The 25,784-nt window shown below is 43.2% G+C and overlaps 1 protein-coding gene across 1 annotated transcript; it reads right to left on the reverse strand.

Moving 5' to 3' along the window:
- Positions 1 to 15,997: 15,997 nt before the first annotated feature.
- Positions 15,998 to 23,905, reverse strand: LOC148002824 (uncharacterized). Its single transcript, XM_087574785.1, is given in 2 exon segments — positions 15,998 to 18,934; positions 19,328 to 23,905. Coding segments are annotated over 2 exon segments (4,773 nt in total). The 5' UTR covers positions 23,810 to 23,905; the 3' UTR covers positions 15,998 to 18,643.
- Positions 23,906 to 25,784: the final 1,879 nt, after the last annotated feature.

The raw sequence follows: 25,784 nt of genomic DNA on the forward strand, positions 1-25,784 counted from the left end.
TTATGGGTGTTCCCCTCCCCACCCTCCCCCCATTGCCACCCTCCCCCCATAGACTAGTTCACTGTGGGTTCAGTCTTAGCATTACCAAGGGCTTCCCCTTCCACTGGTGCTCTTACTAGGATATTCATTGCTACCTATGGGGTCAGAGTCCAGCGTCAGTCCATGTATAGTCTTTAGGTAGTGGCTTAGTCCCTGGAAGCTCTGGTTGCTTGGCATTGTTGTACTTTTGGGGTCTCGAGCCCCTTCAAGCTCTTCCAGTTCTTTCTCTGATTCCTTCAATAGGGGACCTATTCTCAGTTCAGTTCTGGTTTGCTGCTGGCATTCGCCTCTATATTTGCTGTATTCTGGCTGACACAAATATTTTTAAACTGCTGAAGTACTCTTTCCAATACAAGGGACATGGTCAGGGTTAAGAAAATTCATTTCACTTTTTCACTCAGTCTTTAACTTTGCGCTTGTCTTGAGAAATGGAAGTGAGTTGCATTATAATCGCTAAAAACAAGTGTTATTAATCTTCTCACGATGCCTTCCGTGAAAAGCAAAGAAAGCATTTCTTCAATAATGGAAGGCATATCAATGATTCATGGAGCTAGGACACTTGGGAAGTCCAGCTAGTCTTCCAGGACAACATCTCTCCTGATTGTCAGATGTTCGCCTTTTGTTTCAAGCTGAGCTTGGTTTTCTGAAGAAGCAGACCTTCAGCAAAGTCATCTGTGTATTAATGACTCAGGGAGCAATGCGCCAGAAATGTTAATTTTGCTGTTACGTAATGATCGTTCTTTTGTTCTGAGTTTAATTATATTTTATATTCATTTAACCATGGCAAGGGATAAACTAATAGATTTAAAGTCTAGATCCAATTTCTGAAAAGGTTTGGATATTTGAAATATGTGACGTAATTCTGTCCACCAAAATGGTTTGTTCTTCAGTTAGGTAAACTGCCTGCCTGCTAATTTCTGAAGAGGAGCACAGTGGAGAGAATACATTAAAAGCAAAATGAGCGATTCTCAATAGCTACTGGAAAGAAAGTAGCTTCACGCCTGGACTCAGCCATAATTCTGAGGCCAAATTAGAAAATTTAAAAAATTTGCATGTCGAGTAGTCAGGCATGTCTTCGCATTTAGAGTTTCCATTCGTGAGCTACTGAGCATTAATTGTGCTTACTGAGAGCTAATAGTATTCTGCATAAACTCTTTACAGAAAGATCAGCTTCAAGATTTAGAGGCTTGTGTGCTTTCCTTGTTCTATGATTTGTTCGCTCATCAAAGCGAGAATAGATTTCTGTTCCTCTCCCAGGCTTAGCAGCCTGTCCTGTTCAGCTTTCCTTACATTATTGATTTGCTTTGGATGTTGATCAACTCTAATGCTGAGCCAAGAACCTGGGCTTCAACATTCCAGGGTCACTGGCATGGAGTCTAAGTCAAGTGCAGTTAATCACCCCGTGGATTCCACCCAGAAGCACACTGTTTAGTACTTTATAAGTTTTGTCAGGCTTTTAAGGTATCTTGTGGATATCAAATTTACCATAATCCTGGGCCTCCAGTGAAATTTGATGGGAAAGTTGATAGGGCTACAGTTTCATTCTACATGCTGATGTTTGGTATTATTCATCTTATGGCTAATACTTACAATAGCAATATTGGTATATCCTAATGAAGGGAAGCTTCTACCCTTCCCCATTGATTGGTACCCTTCTTTTTCTAGACCTTTAAATCATTTTATTCTTTGTGATTTCATACATGGATACAATATATTTTGATCATATTTACCCTCCAGTCCTCTGTGACTTCTCTAAGCCCCATCCCATCTCTGTTATTTACTTCTGGTTTGTTTGTTTTGTTTGAATAGTCCACTGAGTCCAGTTTGTGTTGTTCCTATACTCATGACTGTGGGACCACCTACCAGAGGGTGGCGTCAACCTACCATAGGCTTTAGCCCTAAAGAAGGCTGACTCTCTCTTCCCTAGAAGTAATGACGGTCAGGAGCAATTAGCTAGGGTTGAGTGCTCATTGGTAGCCAAATTATTGAAGAGAAATACTTCTATAAAACCATATCATCCATAAATTAGATCCAATAGAAATAATTTAATAGTTGTTCCATGAAATAGAGTAGTAACAAAGTATTAATTCTAGTGGCACGAAGTGTGTAGTTTTAGGCTTTTGGAGTCTGTTATGGGGGCTAACATTTCATACATTCACACATGGCATGACATCTATACATACTTATTGTATCTTCTCCACTTTGACCATGGGAAAAATACCTCCCTTGGGAAAAAAACTCTATTCTCCTGAGACCAGTGCTTCACCCCCCAGCGTTTGTTTTCCCATGAGTTTTCCCTCAGAATATCATTCTTGTGATTCTATCACTAACTTTTCTGTAAATAATTTTTGCCTGTATTAGTTTATGGCATTATATTATCCATTTTTTTACAATATTTTGGTCACATTCTATTTCTAACCTGCATTTTACTTCTAGAAATGGCTGTCTTGATCATCTGGAGCCAACTTCCTCTTATATTTTCATAACAATTTTCTTCCTGTCCTACTAAAATTGAGTTTGTGACTCATGAGCTTCTCCTTTGAATAATGATAAGTTCCCAGTTTTTAGCTTATTTGACCCATCACAGATCATTCGACATAGATGCTTATGACCTATTTTTTGACTTAGCTTTGGTGACTCTACTCTTTATTAGTTTTTCAGCTAACTTTCTGGGCAGTTTTTCTTTTTCTTTCTTTTTTTTTCAGTCAGACAGGGATGGTTTATTGATCACACATCCTAATACTGGTCAGACCAGGGACATAGTTCAGACTGAGGGCTTATAAAGGAAAAAAACCCCACAAAGACCACAATGAACTCGTTACTCACGTGTAGGAAGTGCTGCTGGGAAGTTTTTCTTAACCTTTGCTAGTCCTTTCTTTTCTTTCCAATGTCTTGGGCTGTCTCAATGTTAAATCATTCTGTCTTTTTGTTTTGTTTTTTAAATTTAACCTCTCTTTCTTACCTTAGGAATTCATTAGGTTCATAATTTAATGCCCTGGATATTAACTCACATTCCGCCTCTAACTTCAATATCTGTTCTTGTACTTCGGGTATATATATTCAAATGCCTGCTTGTTGTTTTAACCTGACATATGGCAGACTTATCAAATTTAATACTGTATGCCCTAACCCAATTTCTATTCTTTCTTGTCTCATCGTTCTCTGAGACTTTACTGATTTTCATAACTGGAATTCATTCCTATTATTTGTTCAGATAATATAAAAAGTTAACTTCCTCTGTCAAAGGAAAGCACAAACACAAGTGCCCCTCACCACATACATACACACACATGTGCACACACATCAAAACACAAAATTAGTTATTTTCAAATGGTTAAAAATACCCACTTCTAGGACTTCAGTAAAATCCAATTGCATTTTAAACTTACTAACAGAATCGATCTGTTTCTTGTAACTTTTTTCATGACCCCGCTAATTCATCTTGGTGGATATTTGCTGAACACTCCTGTTTTCGTCAACTACCTCGTCTCTGCTTCTGGACTTGTTTCTCCTGTGGTTCACAAGGACGCTGTCAGCATCTCGCTTCAAGTAATATAGAAAAACACAAGCCGCTGTGTGGGACACGTCCAGGTTATAGAAGTATACAGTTAGATATGGAATGTTCTGGTGCTCTCTGTTCTACATGTCTCAAAAAATAGGCATAAATATGATGCTGCTCACAGACCCCTGACATGGGACCAAGTCCAGATCAACTCTTTTAGTAACTCACTGGTTCCATCACAGGATGCCTGTTCTTTAGGGAGCTCCCATGTTTAGTGTTCTATTTTTATTTCTCAACATATCCTGCCGTGGTCATTGTAAGGATTCTGTATCTTTAGGCATCATTCTCTGGTATAATTACATCCCTGAAATGTGTATGCCAGGAAGGATAAACAGGCTCCTATCACACTGCTTTTAATTCTGAAGGCAACCTCATCTCAGGACCCACTAAGTGTAATTTCCTCATCATTCACTGAGCAAGATTTCATCAAATGGGCTAACCTGAAATTTTTTTATAGTGCAAGGCAGTCTGTACCATCAAGTAAGAAGCTTAATAATGTGGCTAGGGTAGAGGGGCCGTGGTAGACTGCTTAAGAGTATGTGAACAACTCTTTCTTTTCTGCTACCGCCATGCCATCCAGACTGATGAAGACCTGGAAACTCCGGGGCCATGAGAGCCATGGCCATGGTGGCATTGGTAGGCCCTGCAAGCACCCAGGAGGGCGCGGGAATGCTGAGGCGTGCATCACCACAGGGTCAGCTTTGACAAATACCATCCAGGTTACTTCAGAAAAGTTGCTATAAGGCACTGCCACTTGAACAACAACCAGAGCTTCTGCCCAACTGTCAACCTGGATAAATTATGAACATTGGTCAGTGAGCAGATACGGTTAATGTAGCAAAAACAACAACAACAACAAAACCAAGACTGGAGCTGCTCCCGTCATTGATGGGAGCTGGTCTCTGTGAGTTCAAGGCCAATCTGTTCTACAGAGAGAGTTCCAGGACAGCCAGGGCTGTCTCAAACAAAAACTCAAACCAACAAAAGTAAGAATAGTTTTAAAGCCACAATATAATTTAAAGGCACAATATAATTGTGAAGATAGTGCAGAATTCCCATATACCATGTTTACATTTCAAGTGCTTTGCTATTATTATTGTGTGTATCATGTTTTACAGCTTATAAACTAACATCAATAGGTTATTATTTAATAACGTCCACAATACATTTAAATCTCATTTCTTTCTTTTTATCTAAAGTCTTTTCCTTTCTTCTGTGACATTTCATTGGTCCTTCTGTCTTTTCAGTTCCTCTAATGTTTCTCAGACTTTCCTTGTGTTTAACATCTTCAACAGTTTTGAGTCACATTCTCTGTCCATTGAGCCATTTTATTGGCTCTCCCGTATTATGAGTTTTGTCCTCTGTCTGATATTTCTTTCTAGACTCTCAGTTTCATTTCTCTCATCTCTTGGCTGTGTTGACTATGGCATTTCCTCTTTAGATCAGAAAGTTAATAAGTGATGAAAAAGCTGTCAAATCATTTTTATGCAAAGAAGGGTTTTCATGGAGAAACCTCTTCCTGGCCACATCCAAGAGAAAATTTTCATCTCTTTATTGTAAATACGTGGAGGGAATCCTGGACATAAAGCACATGTACCTATCTTATAGCCATACAACTGTGGCCATAGAGGATTTCAATTCTCACCTGAGGTCACACTAGTTTTCGAGAATTACTGTGTATATTGGATTGATATGTCCCACATATACCTCTTCTATAATGAGACCTGGGACTTATGCTTGATATAGAAGTGAGTTAAGGCTTTGGGTTTGGGATGATGTGTATGCTTTTTACACATGGGGAAAGCATGGATTTTTTCCAGCTCAGTCTATAGTTGAATAATTGTGTTTCCGTAAAAACTAAGTCATCAACTCCTAAACCCTGTTCCCAAGAAAGTCACCATATCCCTTTGGGGATTTATTTCATTTTTATGGATTCATACTTAATTAGGATGACTCTTTTTTCTTATTTGTGTTTTTATTAATTAAGTTACTTACTTTACATCTTAATTGCAGCTTCCCCTCCCTTTTCTCTTTTCAGTCTCTCCTTCTTGTTTCCTCTCCTGCTCTCTTCTCAGAGAACAGGAGACCTGTACTGGTAAATAATAGAAAATGAGACCATGTACCTCCCATGGATATCCACTTGCCTTGGAATATCAAGTTGCAGTAAGACTAGATATAGCTTCTACTGAGGCTACATAAGGCAGCCAAGTTAGAGGAAATTGGATTCAAATGTAGCCAGCAATGTAGCCAGAGACAGCATCCTGCATGAAGACCCAGCTGCACAACTGTTACTTATGTTAAGAGGGTCTAAGTCTGTCCCATGCACATCTCCTGGTTTGCAGTTCAGTCTCCATGATCCCTTATGGGTCCAGATTAGTTCATTCTGTAAGCGTTCTTGTCATGTCCTTGACCTCTCTGGCTCCTTCAATCCTTCCTCCCCATCTTCCACAGAATTCTGCAAGCTTCACTTAATGTTTGGCTACGCATCTCTGCATCAGTTTCTAGCAGTTGCTGAATGAAATATCTCTGATAACAGTAATGCTAGTTTCTGTTTACAAGTACAGCAGAATATCACTAATAGTGTCAGGGACGTGTTCCCTCTCATGGCACGGGTCTCAAGCTAGGCTAGTCATTGGTTAGCTCTTCCTTCAAATTCTGCTCCATATTTTATCCCTGCACATCGTGTAGGCAAGACAAATTGTGAGTCTAAGGTTTTGTTCTAGGGTTGGTGTCCCTATCTCTCTATTGAAGTCTTGTTTGGTTGTAGGAGATCACGATGGCCAATCAAGGCTTCATATACCCCCGTCGCTAGGAAACTTAGCTAGGATCACTCTCCAGGATGACTCTTAAAGCCAGTGAGCCATCTTTATAAGAGAAAGGAGAGGGAGATTTCTAATAATAGTAAGTGTGTGTGTGTAGGGGGGGGAGGGGAAGAGATAGACTAATAACCATTTGTTAAGCAAACAGAAATCAGAACATGATGGTTTAGAAAGATGTTAGCCTGTCTGTAATGCAGAGTGGCAGCATACAGAGAAAAGAGATACAAAAATCTAAATGAAAGCAATTGGAGTGGTGTAGCTATAAGGCAGAAATCAGAAAAAATTATCAAAGGAAGGTAAAGAAGTGCAAGAAGTGAACTTTCAGAGTAAGAATGGCTTTTCCATAACTTGATTTTGTATTGCTATACTCATGAAGTAGGAAAATAGTAATTTCTATTGTTTGAAGCAATCCTAGCTTGTGTTCCTGTGATATATTGATTTTTTTTTACTGTAAGACTACTCTCTTTTCCTTCAAATGCTAGCCTTGTATTTGCTCTTTAAATCTTCAGTCAGAGCATCAGGTATAACATCAGTCAGATGTCAGAATTCCCGTCTCTGTCTCACTGAAGTCTCTCTCTTCACTTCCCTTGCTTATGATATGCTTTGATAATTCTTTGATTATTGTGTAAATGACATTGTTTCATAGCTGTTTCTTCCTTAAAAAGTGACCTTATATGTTTCAGACATGTGATGCTCTTTCTTTGTTATAGTTAGGTATTATGTAAAGTTGTCCATTTTGTGTTTATTTCTCACTTTACGATGTTATTTTTCTATGTGACATGGATTTGTTCTTATTATTCAACACTGTATTTTCATTTTGCAAAACAAATACTTTGAGTTGTTTAAGAAGGAGCCATTATTCCAAAGACTGTAGACATAAGAATGTGAACACAAGAAAGATGTGTTCACAGGGTTCTTGTAGTCTTAATTATAAAATCAGATAATATAAATGTACAAATTACAGAAAATGGTCTTGTGGATAGATGATAATAAGCATTGTGAATGGGGTAAATTGGATACTAAAGATTGAGACTAAATACACATATCAGATGTTGATCAGAATAGACATCGCTTTGGAGGTGACAGTGAGGATTAGATCTTAGAAGACAAGGAAAGAAATTTTGGAGGGTGGTGGACTATTGCTTTCTAGATTGACAGCCTGTATTTCTGGCACTAAGTTGGAAAGCTTGAATGAGTTTGAATCCTGAACTTCTGGGTAAGGAAGCCTGCTGCCCATACACATGGCAAGACAAAGTGAGAAAAAGAGTTCCAGGAGAGAAAGAGGCTGGTACTTGTGGGCTGGTATTTGGTAGTTGTTCAGTAAGCATCAACCATTGCACAGAATTTGCACATTTTGTCACTTAATTCCACACCAGCCTTGAACTAATCTGTAAGAAGCCACACACCGCCCCCAAAACCAATTTTCTTTGGAACTGAGGAATTAATGTGTGGAGGAAGTAGAAAGGAATTCAGAGACATTCACTATGAACTGTTTTGCCCAATACAACAGGATAAGTTGATTCCTGACAATAAATAACTATTGAGTAAATGAATATATCAAATCTTGAAATGTGGACATGTAAAACATTACCTTACCAATAAAGGATTTTGTATTTCATCACAGATACATTTGGTTGGATATATGAAGCCATGTGATTTGTATATGCAGATAGTTCTGTCTTCAATTTTTAATATTCTATTTATTTCTGTAACAACCATTGTTTGTAAGCCAATATTTACCTGGCCTAGAATGATCAGGAGTTCATTTTTATTCTGGATATTTCTAATGTAGAAGGAGTAAGAAACATGATCCTGCAGACAGTCTTCAAGTATGTGGCTTATAATATAGTGCAGTATAGGAATGTGTTACTTTCAAATATACAAAACAGGATGCATTTTAATTTGGGGGAAAGGTGGTGGCATTTTTTTCTCAGGGAGCTCCAATGTGGATCCATTTTACCTGCAGTCCCTGCAACTGACAGCCTTCTATTCTTCAGCCCAGAAAATGTGTTTCACATTACATGATGGCAGAAGCATCTGTTTCTGTCACTGTGAATGCTCATCAATGTCATTTCACATATGCAAATAATGTGAGATCCTTAAAAAAAGAGTCCTGTGATATAATTGACTGTGTATTGAGGGTTATGATATAAGCTATTCTCCAAGATCTTGCTTTAACTGATTGCTAAACTGTGTGCAATGCATAAACAGAGTCTTGAGTTAGAGAGTTAATCATTTAAAGTTATACTAAAGCCAGTTCATTCATTCACACACATACACACACACATATATATTCATGCATATATATAATTACATAAATATACACTTATATACATATATGTTTAAGGGTAAACTAAAGCCAATTCATATATGTACTTTCTATATAAAACTATATAAATGATTAAATAAATATATACACATGTGTATATATTTATATATTATATTTATATGCATATGCATACATATGTTAGATGAGAAAATGAGAAAAGTGGTTAATTTGAGAGACTGAGAGACCAGCTCTAGGCCAGGATTTTAATATCTGGGCCCAAGCCTTACCATAAATAATTGTGTGACCTTGAGCAAGCTTTATATTCCTCATCCAATGCTTGATTCTGAGACTTGGGAATGGCCTCACCGTCTTGAGTCATGTGGCTTAAAATGTGCAGAGTCAGCTATAGATGGCGAATGATGATTTTAAGTGATAGAGTGTGCAATGACATGCCACTCAGTAACTTTGAGTCCCATAAGTTATAATTTTCCTTGCTTGTTCTCCTCACAAAGAGAATGTCAAAGTTTGGTGCTTGCATATCATCAGGACTAAGTTCAACATTTTACGATTGCTTTAATAGAGGAAGCCACAGTTTAAAATCTTTGAGCAGAATGATAGCTAATTAAAATTATAGAAGTACTGTTTTCTTTCCAATATATACATTGTTTCAGACAAAAGAAGATAATCTCTACTAATTTCTATTTGTAAAAAAATGCTGATGTTAATGATTTCAATTTTGTTGCATTTATCATATAGTCACAAGTGATGTTTAATTTGGATTATCACCTTGGCTGGACCTGAGTATAGTAAGGAATAAGCTAATCGTCATACCTGTAAAGGATTTTCTCAGTCAGGCTCCATAAAAAAGGAGAACATATTCTAAATGCCTGTTGTATTTTCTAGCAGTAGACAGGTAATTCAAAACAGAGATCCAGAGAGGAAAACTCTGCCTTTTGTTTTCCTCCCTTGCGATGTCTTCCTATCCTCATGGCAACTTCATCTATCCTCCCTCAGCTGTTATCCTTCAATAACATCAGACTCCCACTTCGTTGGCTCGCTAACATGAGGTGAACTGAAGATCTTTTGCTCTCAAGAAGCCTCTAGGCTGTCAGTAGTAGAATGACCCTAGTGAAGCATCTAGTATCACAGAGTGAGAAGCTTCTGAGTTATAGGCTTCTCCAGTATGGGAACAGCCATGTTGTATCAGGGAGATAATCTGCTAAATATATATATTATCTGTTCTCTTCCCGGAGAACTCTGAGAATTACACCACCTGAGTTCAACATCCCATTTAAATAAATATTTCCCTTAAATAATAGTAAGGATGGTATGGGAATATGCCAATTATCCTCAACACATACAACATATTAATTAGGCACTAGTGTCTGGTTTTGTTCTAGGTATTGTAATACATCGCAATACCTGGAGTAGATGCTGAACATCTCTCTGTTTCTGTCTCTGTCTCTCCTTCAATTTCATCTCTTAATCACAGAATAACTAACCCACTCCACAGGTATAGGCAGTGATCCATTTACTAGAACAGAGTACTCATTGTCAAATACTCTACTATAGAAGTTCTCGTTACCTTTGGTTTTGTTAGCAGTGGAGGGTGAACACAGTCTCCACACAATCACAAAGTGTGCAGTTAACTTTACTATATTTGGGACAATTGCTGGGACCAGCATACTCAGTGTGAATGAGTAAACCACACCCACAGGAAAAACACCTTCATGATCATATCACTTATGTCTTTCATACAGGATGGATTCCATTGGAAGGAGAGACTTTTGTTGAGTTTTAGAATAGCATCTGTTGCCAAGCCAGGAATCCGCAGAAGTACAAGTGGAACATTTTTTCTGAATCTCATAGATATTCCACATTATCAAACAGTTCTTGGCCCAAATAAGAACCTTTAACAACTATACTGTAATGCCTTAATATAAACATTCTTGCTTTCATAGTCTGTTTTGAGGTAGTAGTGAAAAGAAAATGACTTGAAAATATATTTTATTAGTTTAAGCATTAGAGTATAATTCTTCTCCCTAGCTCTGCTGTCTGTCTGTCTTTCTCTCTCTCTGTCTCTCTCTGTCTCTGTCTCTCTGTCTCTGCCTCTGTCTCTCTGTCTCTCTCTCTGTCTCTCTCTGTCTCTGTCTCTGTCTCTGTCTCTGTCTCTCTCTCTCTGTCTCTCTCTCTCTCTCTCTCTCTCTCTCTCTCTCTCTCTCTGTGTGTGTGTGTTTGTGGCATGTAAGTATAGCTCAGATGACAATGTGTAGGAGTTACTCCTCCTTTCCACAGTATGGTTCTGTGGTGGTTTGAATATGCTTGGCCCAGGGAGTGGCACTGTTAGGAGGCCTTGCTAGAGTAGGTGTAGCCTTGTTGGAAGAATTGTGTCTTTTAGTGTGGGCTTTGAGACCCTCCTCCTAGCTGCCTAGAAAACAGTTTCTCCTGGCTGCAGTTGATCAAGATGCAGAACTCTCAATTCCTTTTCCTATGTATACTGGCATGATCCTACCTTGAATGACAATGCACTGAATCTCTGAGCATGTTAGCCAGCTCCAATTAAATGTTGTCCATTATAAGAGTTGCCTTGGTCATGGTGCTTCTTCATAGCAAAAAAATCCAAATTAAGACAGAAGTTGGTATCAGGGACTAGGCATTTCTGTGATAGGTCTGACCTTGTTTTTGTTCGGAGAAATGTGAATTTGTGGACTCCAGATTTGGGAAGGAGTGAAATGCTTTAAGTGGGCCTGAATGGACCATCCCAATAGGAATATGAAAGACTCTGATTCTAAGAGTGATTTGAACTGTGTAGGCCTTGCTCTAGAAGTTTCAGAGCAGTGGAATTTTAGGATGTTGCCTGGAGATCCCTTTTATGATGTTTTGGTGAAGAATGTGGCTGCTTTTTGCACTTGTCTGAAGAATCAACCCAAGGCTAATATCAAAAGACTTATCAGATTAATTTCATTGACAAAGGAAGTCTCAAATCAAAAAAGTTCAGACTCTGTTCTCTGGTTCACTTTTTTTATTGGATATTTTTTCATTTATTTACATTTCAAATGTTATCCCCTTTCCCAGTTTCCTGTCCATAAAACCCCTATCCCCTACCCTCACTTCTTCTATGAGGGTGTCCCCCCTCCCATCCACCTACCTCTTCTTGCCTACCCACCCTGACATTCCTTTACACAAGGGACTTGAGCCTTGGCAGGACCAAGGGCTTCTCTTCTCACTGGTGCCCAACAAGGCCATCCTCTGCTACACATGCAGCTGGAGCCATGGGCCTGTCCATGTATACTCTTTGGATGGTGGTTTAGTGCCCGGGAGTTCTGGTTGGTTGGTATTGTTCTTATGGGGTTGTAAACCCCTTCAGCTCCTTCAATCTTTTCTCTTAACTCCTCCAATGGGGTCCCCATTCTCAGTTCAATGGTTGGCTGCAAGCATCTTCCTCTGTATTTGTCATGCTGTGACAAAGCCTCTCAGGAGACAGCTATATGAGGCTCCTGTCAGCATGCACTTCTTGGCAGCAGCAATATTGTCTGGGTTTGGTGACTGTATGTATATGGGCTGGATCCCCAGGTGGGGCAGGCTCTGAATGGCCATTCCTTCAGTCTCTGCTCCAAACTTTGTCTCCACATCTCCTCCTATGAATATTTTGTTCTCCCTTTTAAGAAGGACTAAAGCATCCACACTGTGGTCATCCTTCTTGAGCTTCATGTGGTCTGTGGATTGTATCTTGGGTAATCCAAGCTTTTGGGCTAATATCCACTTATCAGTTAGTGCATACTATGTGTAGAAAAGTGGACCATGTTCCAGACCCAACAAGCAGCAAAACTTGGCAACTTCAGCCATGTGGCTCTGGCTTTAGAGTCAAGAATAAAAGGGTCTACTGGGACAATTGATTCTGGTTAACTGGAGCTAAGAAATTAGTGATTAAGAATAGACTATCTGGTTCCTGGGAGTCTCACATTTCCCTTGTGTCTGGAACTTTCCAGTGGCTATCCCCAGTTCCTCATCTTGCCTGTTACATAGTTTTGTTCCAATTCCCAACCCTCTGTATTTCTCTCACACCTTCTCCAGTTCCTGATCCTGCCACCCTTATTTCTATCTCCTCCTCTCCCTCCCAGGTCCTCCTCTCCCTCTACCTCCCACGATCATCCTGTTTACCCCTCAATGCAGGACAGAAGCATCCACACCCTGTTCTTTTTCCCTTCTAATCTCCATCTGGTCTGTGGACTAATATCCACTTATCAGTTAGTATATACCATGCATTTGTGTGTGTGTGTGTGTGTGTGTGTGTGTGTGTGTGTGTGTGTGTGTGTGTTGTATGTGTCTGGGTTACCTCATGCAGGATGATATTTTCTAATTCCAACCATTTGCCTGCAAATTTCATAAAGTCATTGTTTTTAATAGCTGAGTAGTATTCCATTGTGTAAATGTACAACATTTTCTTTATCCATTCTTCTGTTGAGGGACATCTGGGTTGTTTCTAGTTTCTGGCTATTAGAAATAAGGCTGGTATGAACATAATGGAGCATGTGTCCTTGGTATTCGTTGGAGCATTTTTGCCCAGGAGTGGTATAGCTGGGTCTTCAGGTAGAACTATATCCAATTTTCTCAGGAACTGTCAGTTTAATTTCCAAACTGGTTTTACCAGCGTGCAGTCCCACTAGCAGTGAAGGAGTGTTCCTCTTTCTCTACATCCTTACCAACATCTGCTGTTACCTCCATGTTTTACCTTAGCCATTCTGATTGGTGTGAGGTGGAATCTCAGGGTTGAATGCACAGAGAAGTGGGAGATACAACCTGTAGAGATCACCTGGTCAAGGGATGGGGCCACCCACCCGTCTCAATGTTTTTAACCCAGAAATGTTCTTGTCCCAAGGAAGAACAGGGACAAAAATGGAACAGAGACTGAAGGAAGAGCCAACCAGGAACTGCCTCACTGGGGATCCATCATGTCTGCAGACACCAAACCCAACACTGTTGCCATGGTCAAGAGACACTTACTGACAAGAACCTGATGTGGTGGTTCCTTGGTAGGTCCAGCCAGCAACTAACTAATGCAGATGTAGATGCTTGGAGCCAACCATCAGACTGAGCTCAGGGAACCTGAAGGGGGAACTGTCAGAAGGACTGGAGGAGCTGAGGGGGATTGCAAGCCCACTGGAAGAACAACATAGGCTGGCCTTACACCCAGTTCTCCCAGAGACTTGACCACCAACTAAGGAGTGTATCTGGAGGGATCTATGGCTCCAGATACATATGTAGAAGAGGATGGTCTCTCCTGAGAGCAATGGGAGGTGAGGCCCTTGGTTCCAGGGAGGTTTGATGCCCCAGCATAGGGGGATGCTGGAGCAGTGTGGTGGGAATGTGTGCGTGTGGGGAAGCACCCTCATACAGACAAAGGGGAGGTTGGAAGGTTGATGTGGGGTGGGGAGTTGGTGAAGAGGTAACATTAAGTGGGATATCATTTGAGTTGTAAATGAATAGAATGAATAATAACAACAACAATAATAATAATAATAATAATAATAATAATAATAATAGAGTAAACTAGCATCTCTGAGGGGAAATATTCTGCTAAGTGTTTTCTGAGAGCACAAAGAATTTGAGTTCCAGAGATAGACAAGGTTATAACTCATGCTGCAGTTGGACTTGGTATTGTGCAAGAGTCACCCAGGTAGTTACTAGTTTTGAAGGCATGAAGGGGTTACGGAGAGCAGCCGAGGCTTAGCACTGTGAGAGGCCAGGAAAGGCTATTGGTGAAGGTACAGTTTCAGTTGCAGTTGATGGCATAGGAGTGAAAGGGTCATGAAAAGAAGTTGAGTCTTGGAACTGTGAAGGGAGCCTATGAGAGGCTATTGGCGAAGACTAGTTACAGTGGAAGACTCCAGTGAATTGGAGAGGCCAGTATTGTGGGATGATCACCAAGAATAGCAGCAGCAGTGAGTGGAGTGCTAGAGAGAACTGAGCTGGAGAAGTGACTCAGTCCCTTTGGAGGAGCCCAGAAGAACATGAGTAGATCCCAGACATTGGAATAAAAAAACCTATAAAATTCAACTTGCCATGAATACCCCAAGATATCAGAGTCATGGGATTCCTGTGTAGAAAAGCTACTAACAGGAAGTGGAACCAGCACAAGAAAAAGAAATTGTTGCAGTCAACAAAGATGAATGGAGCTATAGATCTGAAGAGTGCTTTGAAGTCAGATGTGGAAGTGTAGAGACCCTTTTGGGGCTACTTGCTTCTAGACACTTGGCCAGAATCTAACATTATCAGGATAAAAGAAATAAGCCTTGGGCAGAAATCTGGCTTTGGGCCTGAGCTAAGGAAATAGGCCCTGATTAAGAACATTTACATTTGAGTTAGTGTAAAGAGCAGAGCAGGCTCAATGGAAGCATGTGTGGCAATCCTTATCCTTGGTCATTCTGATTAGCCCCCAGAAAGGTATTTACAGGATTTTGTTTATGACCTTGCTTGTTCCTTGACTCAGAACTGATCTTATTATTCTGCATGTAATTAAAGTGGTATAAAGGCAGATTGGAAAACAATAAACCTGCTTCAGCTTCAGAACTGGCTGGAGTCACACTACAGCGTTATAATTGTCTTTTTTTCCTCCTGCCCTGGGGAACCTGTTGACTGACTGAGCTGGCTTGGTCATGGAGTTTGAAGCCTGCTCAGCTGTATTTTGGTCTTGCTTTGGTCCCTTCCTCACTATGATGTTTTGGGATGGTAATGTATATCCTGTGTTGTTGGAAGTATATGTGAGCTGTTTTGTGATTTTCATTTTATAGGTGATTGCAGTTAAGAGATTGCATGAATCTTAGAGGAGACTTTGAATAGTGGACTTTTAACATTTTTGAGTCTAAGTTATAGTCTAGGGGGACTTTTGAAGTTGGACTAAATTTATTTTGCATTATACCCTGGCTAGTTATGGTCCCCATAGAATCATGTGTTTGAGTAAGCCTATGGCAACCAGGGAGTAGGATGTGATGGTTTGACTATGCTTGGCCCAGGGAGTGGCACTATTAGGAGGTATGACCTTGTTGCAGTAGGAGTGGCTTTGTTGGAGGAAGTGTGTTAGTTTGGTGTGGGCTCTGAAACCCTCCTTTTATCTGCCTGGAAGACAGTCTTTCTGGCTGCAGTTGGATCGAGTTGGATCTTAACTCTTTCTTCCATGACATGACTGCCTGGATGTTGGTATGGTCCTACTTTGATGATAATGGACTGAACCTCTGATTAAATGTTGTACTGTAAAACCCTTGCTCTAGTCTCAGGATGGCGCACCCCAGGTAACACGAGAGACCAGTCTTGATGTAAAAAACAAGAGGTCGTTTAATAATAACGAAGCTCCGGGCCAACACGTGTCTCACGCAGGAGACAGAGGAGTTGACCCCGAAACTCAAAAGTTAGAGGGTTATATAGAGAAAGCTAGGGGGTTTTGACGCGGTTACATACAATTGGCTCATTCAAACATAGCAGTGAGAACAAAGCAGAAAGGGTACGTGCTAGAAGTCAGGGGCTTACCAGGGGCCGGAGGACACCTAGTTGAAATATGGCCCTGAGTGTGCTAGGGGGAGGTGGACACCTAGTTGAGATATGGCCCTAAGTGAGCTAGGGGGAGATGTCTTCCTGCCAGATGTCCCATGAATCAGTCCCATTAACTCAGGCTGGTTCCTGCATTCCTTTTCCTTATCTTTATGGCTTGCCAGTCCTGGCTGCAAGGCTTAGCCCTGGGTCTGTGACCTTTTGGGGTTTATTCTTTTATGGCCTACTAGTGCTGCCTGGGCAGTGCTTCTTGCATTCCTCTATCTTTATGGCCTGCTAGTTTTGGCTGCAGGGGCTTACTCTTTTAATTTTGTATCTCAAAACCTAGAATTCGTATAATTCTCCTTTTATTTTCCCTTCTTCTCCTACTGAATAATTCTAATCCTAGAATTTAAATCCCAGTGTCTCTCAGTTCTGTCTCGAATCGAACTATAGGCTGGTATTGTCTCTGTATGACCATGAGTTTCACTGCGTCTATCCGATTTTGGATAAATGCTATGCCTTTGTTGACTATACAGGGACCGAAAATTAGAGCTAGGCAGACAAAAAGCACAGGTCCAGCCAGGGCTGAGAACAGTGTGGTCATCCATGGTGACTGGAAATACCAAGACTCGAACCACCCTTTTTGGGTCTCTCTCTCTCTCTTCCTTTTTTCTAGTCTTTCTCTGACCTTTTGTAAGCTGTCCTCCACTAACCCCGTTTTGTCTGTATAAAAACAACATTCTTCTTTAAGGGCAGCACATAATCCTCCTTGTTGTAAGAAAAGGAGGTCTAGTCCCCTCCTGTTTTGTAGGACTACCTCAGAGAGAGAAGTAACTGAATCTTTAAGATTTTTTAGGCCCAATTGTAGTTCCTGGATGTCTTTATCAACTGCAGCGCTAAGCTGATTATATTGTTGGTTAGAAGTGATCAAGGAGGCAACCCCTGTCCCGGCTCCGGCAGCTCCTAATCCAATAATGACTGCTAAGGTAATTGCAGTTATGGGCTCTCTCTTAGTTCTGGACAGAGTTCCAGCCCCTTTTTCCCATAATCTTAAAAACTCTTCAACCTCATAGAAAATTAGGTGTGGAAGAAGAGCAACTTGTACACAATAATCACGTTTCAAAAGAAAAACTTGGGTAACTATAAAGGTGGTCAGTCCTGACGAGCAAGCAAGGTAGGTGTTGTTAGAAGTTGAAATATATTGAGAGGAACTATTTACCACTAGAGTTTGATTGCAGACTTTTGTCAGAGCTTTAGGAGGTAACATGTTGGGCCCAATGAGGCACAATCCTAGGCCTGAGACTTTGTTGAGAGTCAGGCCTTGTTTTTCTGGTGGGCTCCACCTTAAGCTAGAGGTATCATTAGTAAACAATAATCTTTTAAAATTAGCAATCCCCTCATAAAAGGGTGGGGTGGAGGAATAGCAGACCCAGCATTCTTCTAACAGCGTAAAGTTGGCCCCATGAATGGCTTGTACTGAGGTGTTAACTAAGGTCAAAATAAGATTAGCGGTAGAAGGCGGGCCTGCGGGGAGTGTAGGTTGAAAGACGGGGCGGGCAGGGGGAGGAGCCCGAAGGGTGTCAAGGCCAGCAGGTGTCTTCGGGTAAGGAGGAGGGGGAGCCCGAGGGGTGATAAGGCCGGCAATTATTTTTCTCGGACTTTGGGCTGGGTTATTGCGGTGTAACTCTGAATTAGGACCCACAGCAACGTTATTTTGCTGATTTGGAATGGATTTAAGTAATCTTATTTTAAAAGTTAGTCCAGGATTCTTTCCTTTTAAATATAGGCGCAGGCCCCACTCGTATCCTCGGCCTTCCCAGTGTTGTTCTCTCCCTGCCTCCGTGAACGATATAACCAAAGGATTGCACCAATTATGAACACAGTTTCGGTTAAGGGGTGTAGGTCCTGAATTAAGTTGTTGGGTCGGGGGGTTCTTCCTCTTAACTGTAATATAGTCCCATCTGGCGGATGGGTTCCAGTAAGTATCACCAGTCGTCTCACATCCCCAAGAGGCACAATAGTAATCTGGGGCATAGCCACATTTTGTGGTCAGGGAGCGATCTCTGTGTGGCCCTGGGCAGACATATATGGGTGCCATTGTCAAGTATGTCCTGGCAGCAGCATTATAGCATCCTGGGACAGTGCTATATCTCTGTTGGGTGTTTACAGGTTTAGGTTGCGGCAAATAGTGATCAGGGGTACCCCATGCAGTGTCTGCTCCTAGGGCCAGCCGACAGAGGTCTACTTCTAAATTAGGCCAAGGCGTGGTGGCAGAGACTATGGAGGAGGAATTTGCCATGTCCCCCGCTTGGTTAGTAATAACCCAGGTAAAATTAAAGATTCGATACGGGGAGGCGCTTACAACTGTAAAGCATAAAAACATCCATAGGGAAGGCATCCTTCCTTTCATCTGAAAATCAAACACAGTTAAATGACCTTCCCCGGGCGGATTGAGGTCTCAGATGAAAGGTCACCCCTACGACACAGGCGTAACTTAAGAGGATTAGTAGTCTTTTCTAGCACCCATCTATCTGGATCAGCTTCAGGAGGTGCTCTCTTAACGTGTGACGCGTGGACCCAGGTGGGAATTCCTTCAACTTTGACTGCAGTGGGCGTCGTCAGCAGTACCAGATATGGTCCTTTCCACCTCGGCTCTAAGTTTCCTGTTCGATGTCTTCTCACCAGGACCACGTCTCCCACTTCAAACTGGTGCGGCACCTGTGTATCACCAGCAATATAGGATTCTCTTAATTGTATCCATATCTCTTTTCTTATTGTTTCTAAGGCCTTGAGCCGAATCAGGAGATTGGAAGAGGGAGAGAAAGACACGTCTGGGCTAAATTTATCAGTTATAGACATATAAATGGGTGGCGGGGCTCCAAACATCAATTCAAAAGGGGTCAAGCCAAAAGGGCCAGGGGAGTTTCGCACTCTAAATAAAGCATAAGGGAGAAGGGCTGTCCAATCATTTCCGCCGGTCTCTAAGACTAATTTTGTCAAGGTCTCTTTTAATGTTCTATTCATTCTCTCTACCTGTCCTGAACTCTGGGGTCTATATGCACAATGTAATTTCCAATTGATCCCCAGCTGTCTGGCCACTCCCTGACTTACCTGGGAGACAAAAGCAGGCCCGTTGTCTGACCCGATTACCTTGGGTACCCCAAAACGGGGTAGGATTTCTTCTAGTATCTTCTTGGTCACCACATTTGCAGTTTCATTTTTTGTAGGGAATGCTTCAACCCAACCTGTAAAAGTGTCTATAAAAACTAGTAGATATTTATTTCCATACCGGGCAGGCTTTACCTCCGTAAAATCAGTTTCCCAATAGGTTCCAGGCCTATCCCCTCTCAAACGCCTTCCTCCTAGGAGCTTGTTAGACCCAGCATTAGTGAACGCACAGGCGTGGCAATTTTTGACTAGATTCTCGGCAGTTTTCTTTAATCCAGGAATATAGTAAGGGGACCTCTTAACCAATTCAATTAACTTTTTAACCCCCAGATGGGTAAGGCGATGTATATCAGCCAAATATTCTCGCCCTTCTTCTTCTTTAAGAGTCTTTTTGTCAGTTTTTTTGGTCTCTGGCTGAGATTGAATTTTTATTGTCAAAGTCATAGGTCCCTGGGCTGCCTTCTTTGCCTCTTGGTCTGCCATTTGGTTTCCTTTTTCTATGGGTCCGGTCCCTTTTTGGTGTCCTGGGCAATGTATTATTGCCACTTTATGGGGCAAGTGGACAGCCTCTAGCAGGCTAAGAATCTCTTCTTTATTTTTAATATCTTTTCCAGCAGATGTTAAGAGTCCACGCTGCCGGTATATTGCCCCATGGATATGTGCTGTAGCAAAGGCATATCGGCTGTCTGTATAAATATTAATAGTCTTCCCTTTTGCCAGCTTTAGGGCCTGGATCAGTGCGATGAGCTCCGCTCTTTGGGCTGATGTACCCTCAGGCAGGCTGCTGGCCCATATGACGGCCTTTCCATCCACCACCGCTGCCCCGGCCCTCCTCTTACCTTCCACCACGAAGCTGCTTCCATCAGTGTACCAAGTCATTGCCCCTGGCCATGGTTGGTCTGTGAGATCTGACCGGACTCCGGTTTCTTCTGCCAGCACCTCCTCACATTGGTGTATAGGGGCTTCATCAGCCTCAGGTAACAGGGTAGCCGGATTGAGGATAGCCGGGGGGGCGAAGTTTATGCGTTCAGTCAGCAATAGACTCTGGTAGTGAGTCATCCGGGCGTTGGTCATCCAGCGGTCTGGTGGCTGTCGGATAATGCTCTCAAGCGGGTGTGGGGCCACTATCGTAACATTCTGTCCCATTGTCAGCTTGTCAGCGTCTTTGACTAGTATAGCTGTTGCTGCTATGGCTCGTAAACAAGAAGGCCACCCACTAGCCACAGGGTCCAGTTTCTTTGATAGGTAGGCCACAGGTCGTTTCCAAGGCCCTAAGGCCTGGGTTAGGACTCCTCTTGCCACGCCACTTTTCTCATCAATATATAAGATAAAAGGTTTACTTAGATCTGGTAGGGCTAGTGCCGGGGCCTGTAGCAGTGCCCTCTTGAGAGTCTCAAAAGCCAATTGGTGGTCTCTAGTCCAGGTAAACTCTCCTTTTTCTTTAGTCAAAGGGTATAGGGGGGCTGCTACAGTCGCAAACCCTGGGATCCACAGTCTACAGAACCCCGCAGTGCCCAGAAATTCTCTCACCTGGCGAGGTGTTGTTGGGGTTGGAATCTGCATCACTGTCTGCTTTCTGGCCTCTGTGAGCCATCTCTGTCCATCTCTCAGGGTGTATCCCAAGTAAGTTACCTCTTTTTGGCATAACTGTGCCTTTTTGGCGGAGATCCGGTATCCCAGTTTGCTTAGCTCGATCAGGAGGTTTTGAGTCCCAATTTCACATTCTTTACGGGTTTTCCCAGCCACTAAAAGGTCATCAACATACTGCAAGAGAGTTACCTGTGTATTTTTGGCCCGAAAAGAGGCTAAGTCACGGTGTAGAGCCTCATCGAATAGTGTAGGTGAGTTTTTGAATCCTTGGGGCAGCCTCGTCCATGTCAGCTGTCCGACTTGTCCACTCTCAGGGTCGCGCCATTCAAAGGCAAACAAAGGTTGGCTGTTGGGATGTAATCTCAGACAAAAGAAAGCATCCTTAAGGTCTAAGACAGTATACCAGATCCGGTCAGGTGGTAGTGTGCTGAGTAAGTTGTAGGGATTTGGCACTGTCGGGTGAATGTCTTGGACTCGTCTATTAACTTCTCTGAGATCCTGTACAGGGCGATAGTCATTGGTCCCTGGTTTTTTTACCGGGAGGAGGGGGGTGTTCCATGGAGACTTGCATGGAACCAAAATTCCTTGTTGAATGAGTCGGGTAATATGAGGGCGTATGCCGTCCCTGGCTTCCCTACTCATGGGGTATTGTCGGACCCGTATAGGGGTGGCTCCGGACTTAAGCTCAATCACCACTGGGGGAACTTGTTCTGCCATTCCCATACCCCCCGTCTCAGCCCATGCACTAGGGAATTTGTCAAGCCAGTCTTGGATTCCCTCAGGAAGTCTTGGTTTATTTTGGTAGAGCCGGTATTCTTCTCCTAATTGTAGAGACAACGCTAGGGCCCGGGGCTCTCCTCCTGTCCAGGTTACTTCTGGATGGTGAGAGGCAAAAGATATGTTTGCTTTTAGTTTAGTTAGCAAGTCTCTTCCTAGCAGGGGCATAGGGCACTCCGGTATGACTAGGAACGAATGAGTCACTCTGTTCCGTCCTAGATCCACTGTTCGAGAGGTGGTCCATGGGTACGATTTTTGTCCAGTGGCCCCAATTACTACAGTCTTCTCACCCCTTTTTAACTTTCCCAAAGGCGTTCGCAGAACAGAAAACTCAGCTCCTGTGTCGACTAGGAAATGTATGGGAGTCCCCTCCACATCTAAAGTTACCCTAGGCTCGGGGAGGGGGACCGAGCCCCGTCTCCCCTAGTTTTCGTCATCTCCGAGGGACAATGCTTTCACCCCTTGCTTCTTCTTGGGACATTCAAATGCCCAATGGCCAATACCTTTGCAGGTCCTACACTGATTTCGTCCCAGACTCGGTCGATCTCCTCCGGGGCTCCTTGGCTCCTGCCTTTTTCTGTCTCCCAGGTTCCCTATCTGTCTAGTCCTGTCTCTCCTGTCTCTCTCTCCTACTGCGGCCAGAATCCTAGTTAAAACTTTCTCTTGTCTCTGATCCCTTCTATCTTCGTCTTCTCTCTTTTCTCTTCTTTCTCTCTCTAACTTCTCTTCCTCTGTCTCTCTCTTATGATACACTTTCTCTGCCTCTTTTACCACATCTCTCACGGTGTAATCCTGTAACCCCTCAATCCGTTGTAGCTTCCTTCTGATGTCTGGGGCTGACTGTCCAATAAAAGCCATAATCACTGAAGCCCGTTGTCCCTCAGACGTAGGGTCAAACGGGGTATACCTTCTATATGCCTCCATAAGCCTCTCTAGAAAAACTGAAGGAGGTTCTGTTGCCCCTTGCATGACCTCCCTTACCTTGGCCAGATTGGTGGGCCGACGTGCAGCACCTCTGAGACCCGCCACCAGAGCCCGGCGATAATTGGACAGCCGTTCCCTACCTTGTGCAGTGTTATAATCCCAATGGGGACGGATCAATGGGAATCCTTCTTCTATCTCAGCCGGGGTCTGGACTGGTCGTCCAGCCTCGTCTCGGACATTTTTTCGAGCCTCGAGGAGAATCCTCTCCCTCTCCTCGGTGTTGAAAAGGGTTTGTAAGATCTGTTGACAGTCGTCCCACGTCGGCTGGTGGGAGTACATCAGGGATTCAATTAGGCTCGTGAGCCCTGTGGGGTTCTCAGAGAAAGAGGGGTGGTTAGTTTTCCAATTATAAAGATCAGATGAGGAAAAAGGCCAATACTGTAATGTCTGTAATTCATTTTGGTCAGTAGGTGGAGCTCCGACCGCTCTGAGAGGGAGTGCTATGGTCGAATCTGCTGGTCCCTCCAAGAAGGTTCCTCGCCGACTCCTCGTTCCGGCTGAGGGCCCCCCACCCCCAATTCCCGGGGCTTGAGCTGTAGGGGGGGCAGAGGGCAAAGCCATGGGAGCGGCAGGGGGTTGGGGAGCTAGCGGGTAGGGAGGAGGCCAGGGGATATCTGGCCACGTAGGGGGCTCCTCAATCTCAGGGTAGATCTTAGGGGGGCGCGCAGGCTGTGGGCTGCGCTTGCTGTCCTCATCGGATTTTGGTGTTGTTTTCTCCTTTACTTCATCTTCCCGGATCGTCAGGACTTTAGTGCCGGGACGAAGGGGCGGGATGAATGGGCGGACCCATAGGGGTGGGGACCGTGCCAAATCTTCCCATACTGCGATGTATGGCTGTTGGTCTGGGTGAGACCCCGCTCCTTCCTGAAAAACAATAGCCTTCACGGCCCTGATAGTTGGTAAATCAAAAGTCCCCACAGATGGCCATCCCACACCAAACGTGGGCCATTCTGAGGAACAATACGTTAACCAAGGTTGTTTTTTAACTACTACTGATAGATTCCGTCCTCTCGCCCTAACGTCCGTCCAATGGTCCTGAGTCAAAGACAGAGGGGTCGTCACAGTCTGACCCATAACGAAAAACAAATACAGGAACAGTAGATAGACAACCACACTAATCACCAACGCGTTCACACACTCTCTCCCCCGTTTGGACTTATATAGCCAGCCAAACGCTACCTCAGATGGGGTGGGACCCTGCGTCCGCTCCCGCCTGGGTAGAAGGAGCCTTCCGTCTCCTTGGTTCCAGAAAACCACAGTCAGGTCCTCCTGACTGTCCACAGTCGGACTCTCCCGACTGTTCTCCGCCCGTGGAACGTCTTCCAGGGCTGCAGCCTGCGGGGCCGGGACGTCTCCCCTTCCGCAGCCAGAGGGCTCTCACGAACCGCAGAGGCAGCTGCACGGAGAGCAGGAATACTCGTCCACTCTCTTAAAACAGGGCGGGGATACTCATCCACCCAGGTGGGAATACTCATCCACCTTCTTAATACTGACCGGTACCAAGACAGACACACGCGCACATACACACGGCGGCCGCCCTTTCACATTCAGCACTCACACTAACGTACCTCCAAGGGGGTCTTCGAGTCACCGGGGGCTACGCTTCCATCCCGGACGAGCCCCCATAAAATGTAAAACCCTTGCTCTAGTCTCAGGATGGCGCACCCCAGGTAACACGAGAGACCAGTCTTGATGTAAAAAACAAGAGGTCGTTTAATAATAACGAAGCTCCGGGCCAACACGTGTCTCACGCAGGAGACAGAGGAGTTGACCCCGAAACTCAAAAGTTAGAGGGTTATATAGAGAAAGCTAGGGGGTTTTGACGCGGTTACATACAATTGGCTCATTCAAACATAGCAGTGAGAACAAAGCAGAAAGGGTACGTGCTAGAAGTCAGGGGCTTACCAGGGGCCGGAGGACACCTAGTTGAAATATGGCCCTGAGTGTGCTAGGGGGAGGTGGACACCTAGTTGAGATATGGCCCTAAGTGAGCTAGGGGGAGATGTCTTCCTGCCAGATGTCCCATGAATCAGTCCCATTAACTCAGGCTGGTTCCTGCATTCCTTTTCCTTATCTTTATGGCTTGCCAGTCCTGGCTGCAAGGCTTAGCCCTGGGTCTGTGACCTTTTGGGGTTTATTCTTTTATGGCCTACTAGTGCTGCCTGGGCAGTGCTTCTTGCATTCCTCTATCTTTATGGCCTGCTAGTTTTGGCTGCAGGGGCTTACTCTTTTAATTTTGTATCTCAAAACCTAGAATTCGTATAATTCTCCTTTTAGTACATTATACAAGTTGCTTTGGTCATGGTGTTTCTTCACACCAATAAAACCCAAATTAAGACAGGATCCTAGAGATCAGATTAAAGTTACTCAATTTGTTAGTATGTGTGCTTTTCTACTGATCTATCTAGCTAGTTCAGATTCAGGGTTTATTTTAAAAAGTTTAACCAGGGGTTTTGCTAAATTTGGATGTTGGTGGAAGAAAATGTTTTTGGAACATGGCTTACTGATTTATACTGGCTTGTCCCTCATGCCTCATTCAGCTTGCCTTTTATACAACCAAGGATCAACTAGACAAAGAATGATCCTCTCCAAAATGGTCTGGGTTTTCCTACATCAATCACCAATCAAGAAAATGCCACACAGACTTGTGTATTGGCCAATCTAATGGAGGTATTTTCTCAATTGAAGTTTTCTTTTCCTAGATGACCCTTGCTTGTGTTTAGTTGACAAAAACAAAACAACAAGTAAAAAACTAACCAGCACAAGGAACACTCAGTTTGGGTTTCCAATGCTGTCAAGAGACACAGTGATCAAGGAAACTCTTATAAAGGCAAAAATTTAATTGGGGCTGGTTTATAGTTTCAGAGGTCCTGGTCATTATCATCATGGCAGGTATCATGGCAGCATCCAGGCAGACATGGTGCTGGAGAAAGAGCTGAGAGTTCTGCATCTTGAGTTGAAGGCAACCAGGAGAGACTGGCATCCTCAGGCAGCTAGGAGGAAGTTCTCTTCCACAATGGATAGAGCCTGAGCATAGAAGGAGACTTTC

This window comes from Rattus norvegicus, chromosome 10, assembly GCF_021556685.1.
Source record: "Rattus norvegicus strain SHRSP/BbbUtx chromosome 10, alternate assembly SHRSP_T2T, whole genome shotgun sequence".
Classification (NCBI taxonomy): domain Eukaryota; kingdom Metazoa; phylum Chordata; class Mammalia; order Rodentia; family Muridae; genus Rattus; species Rattus norvegicus.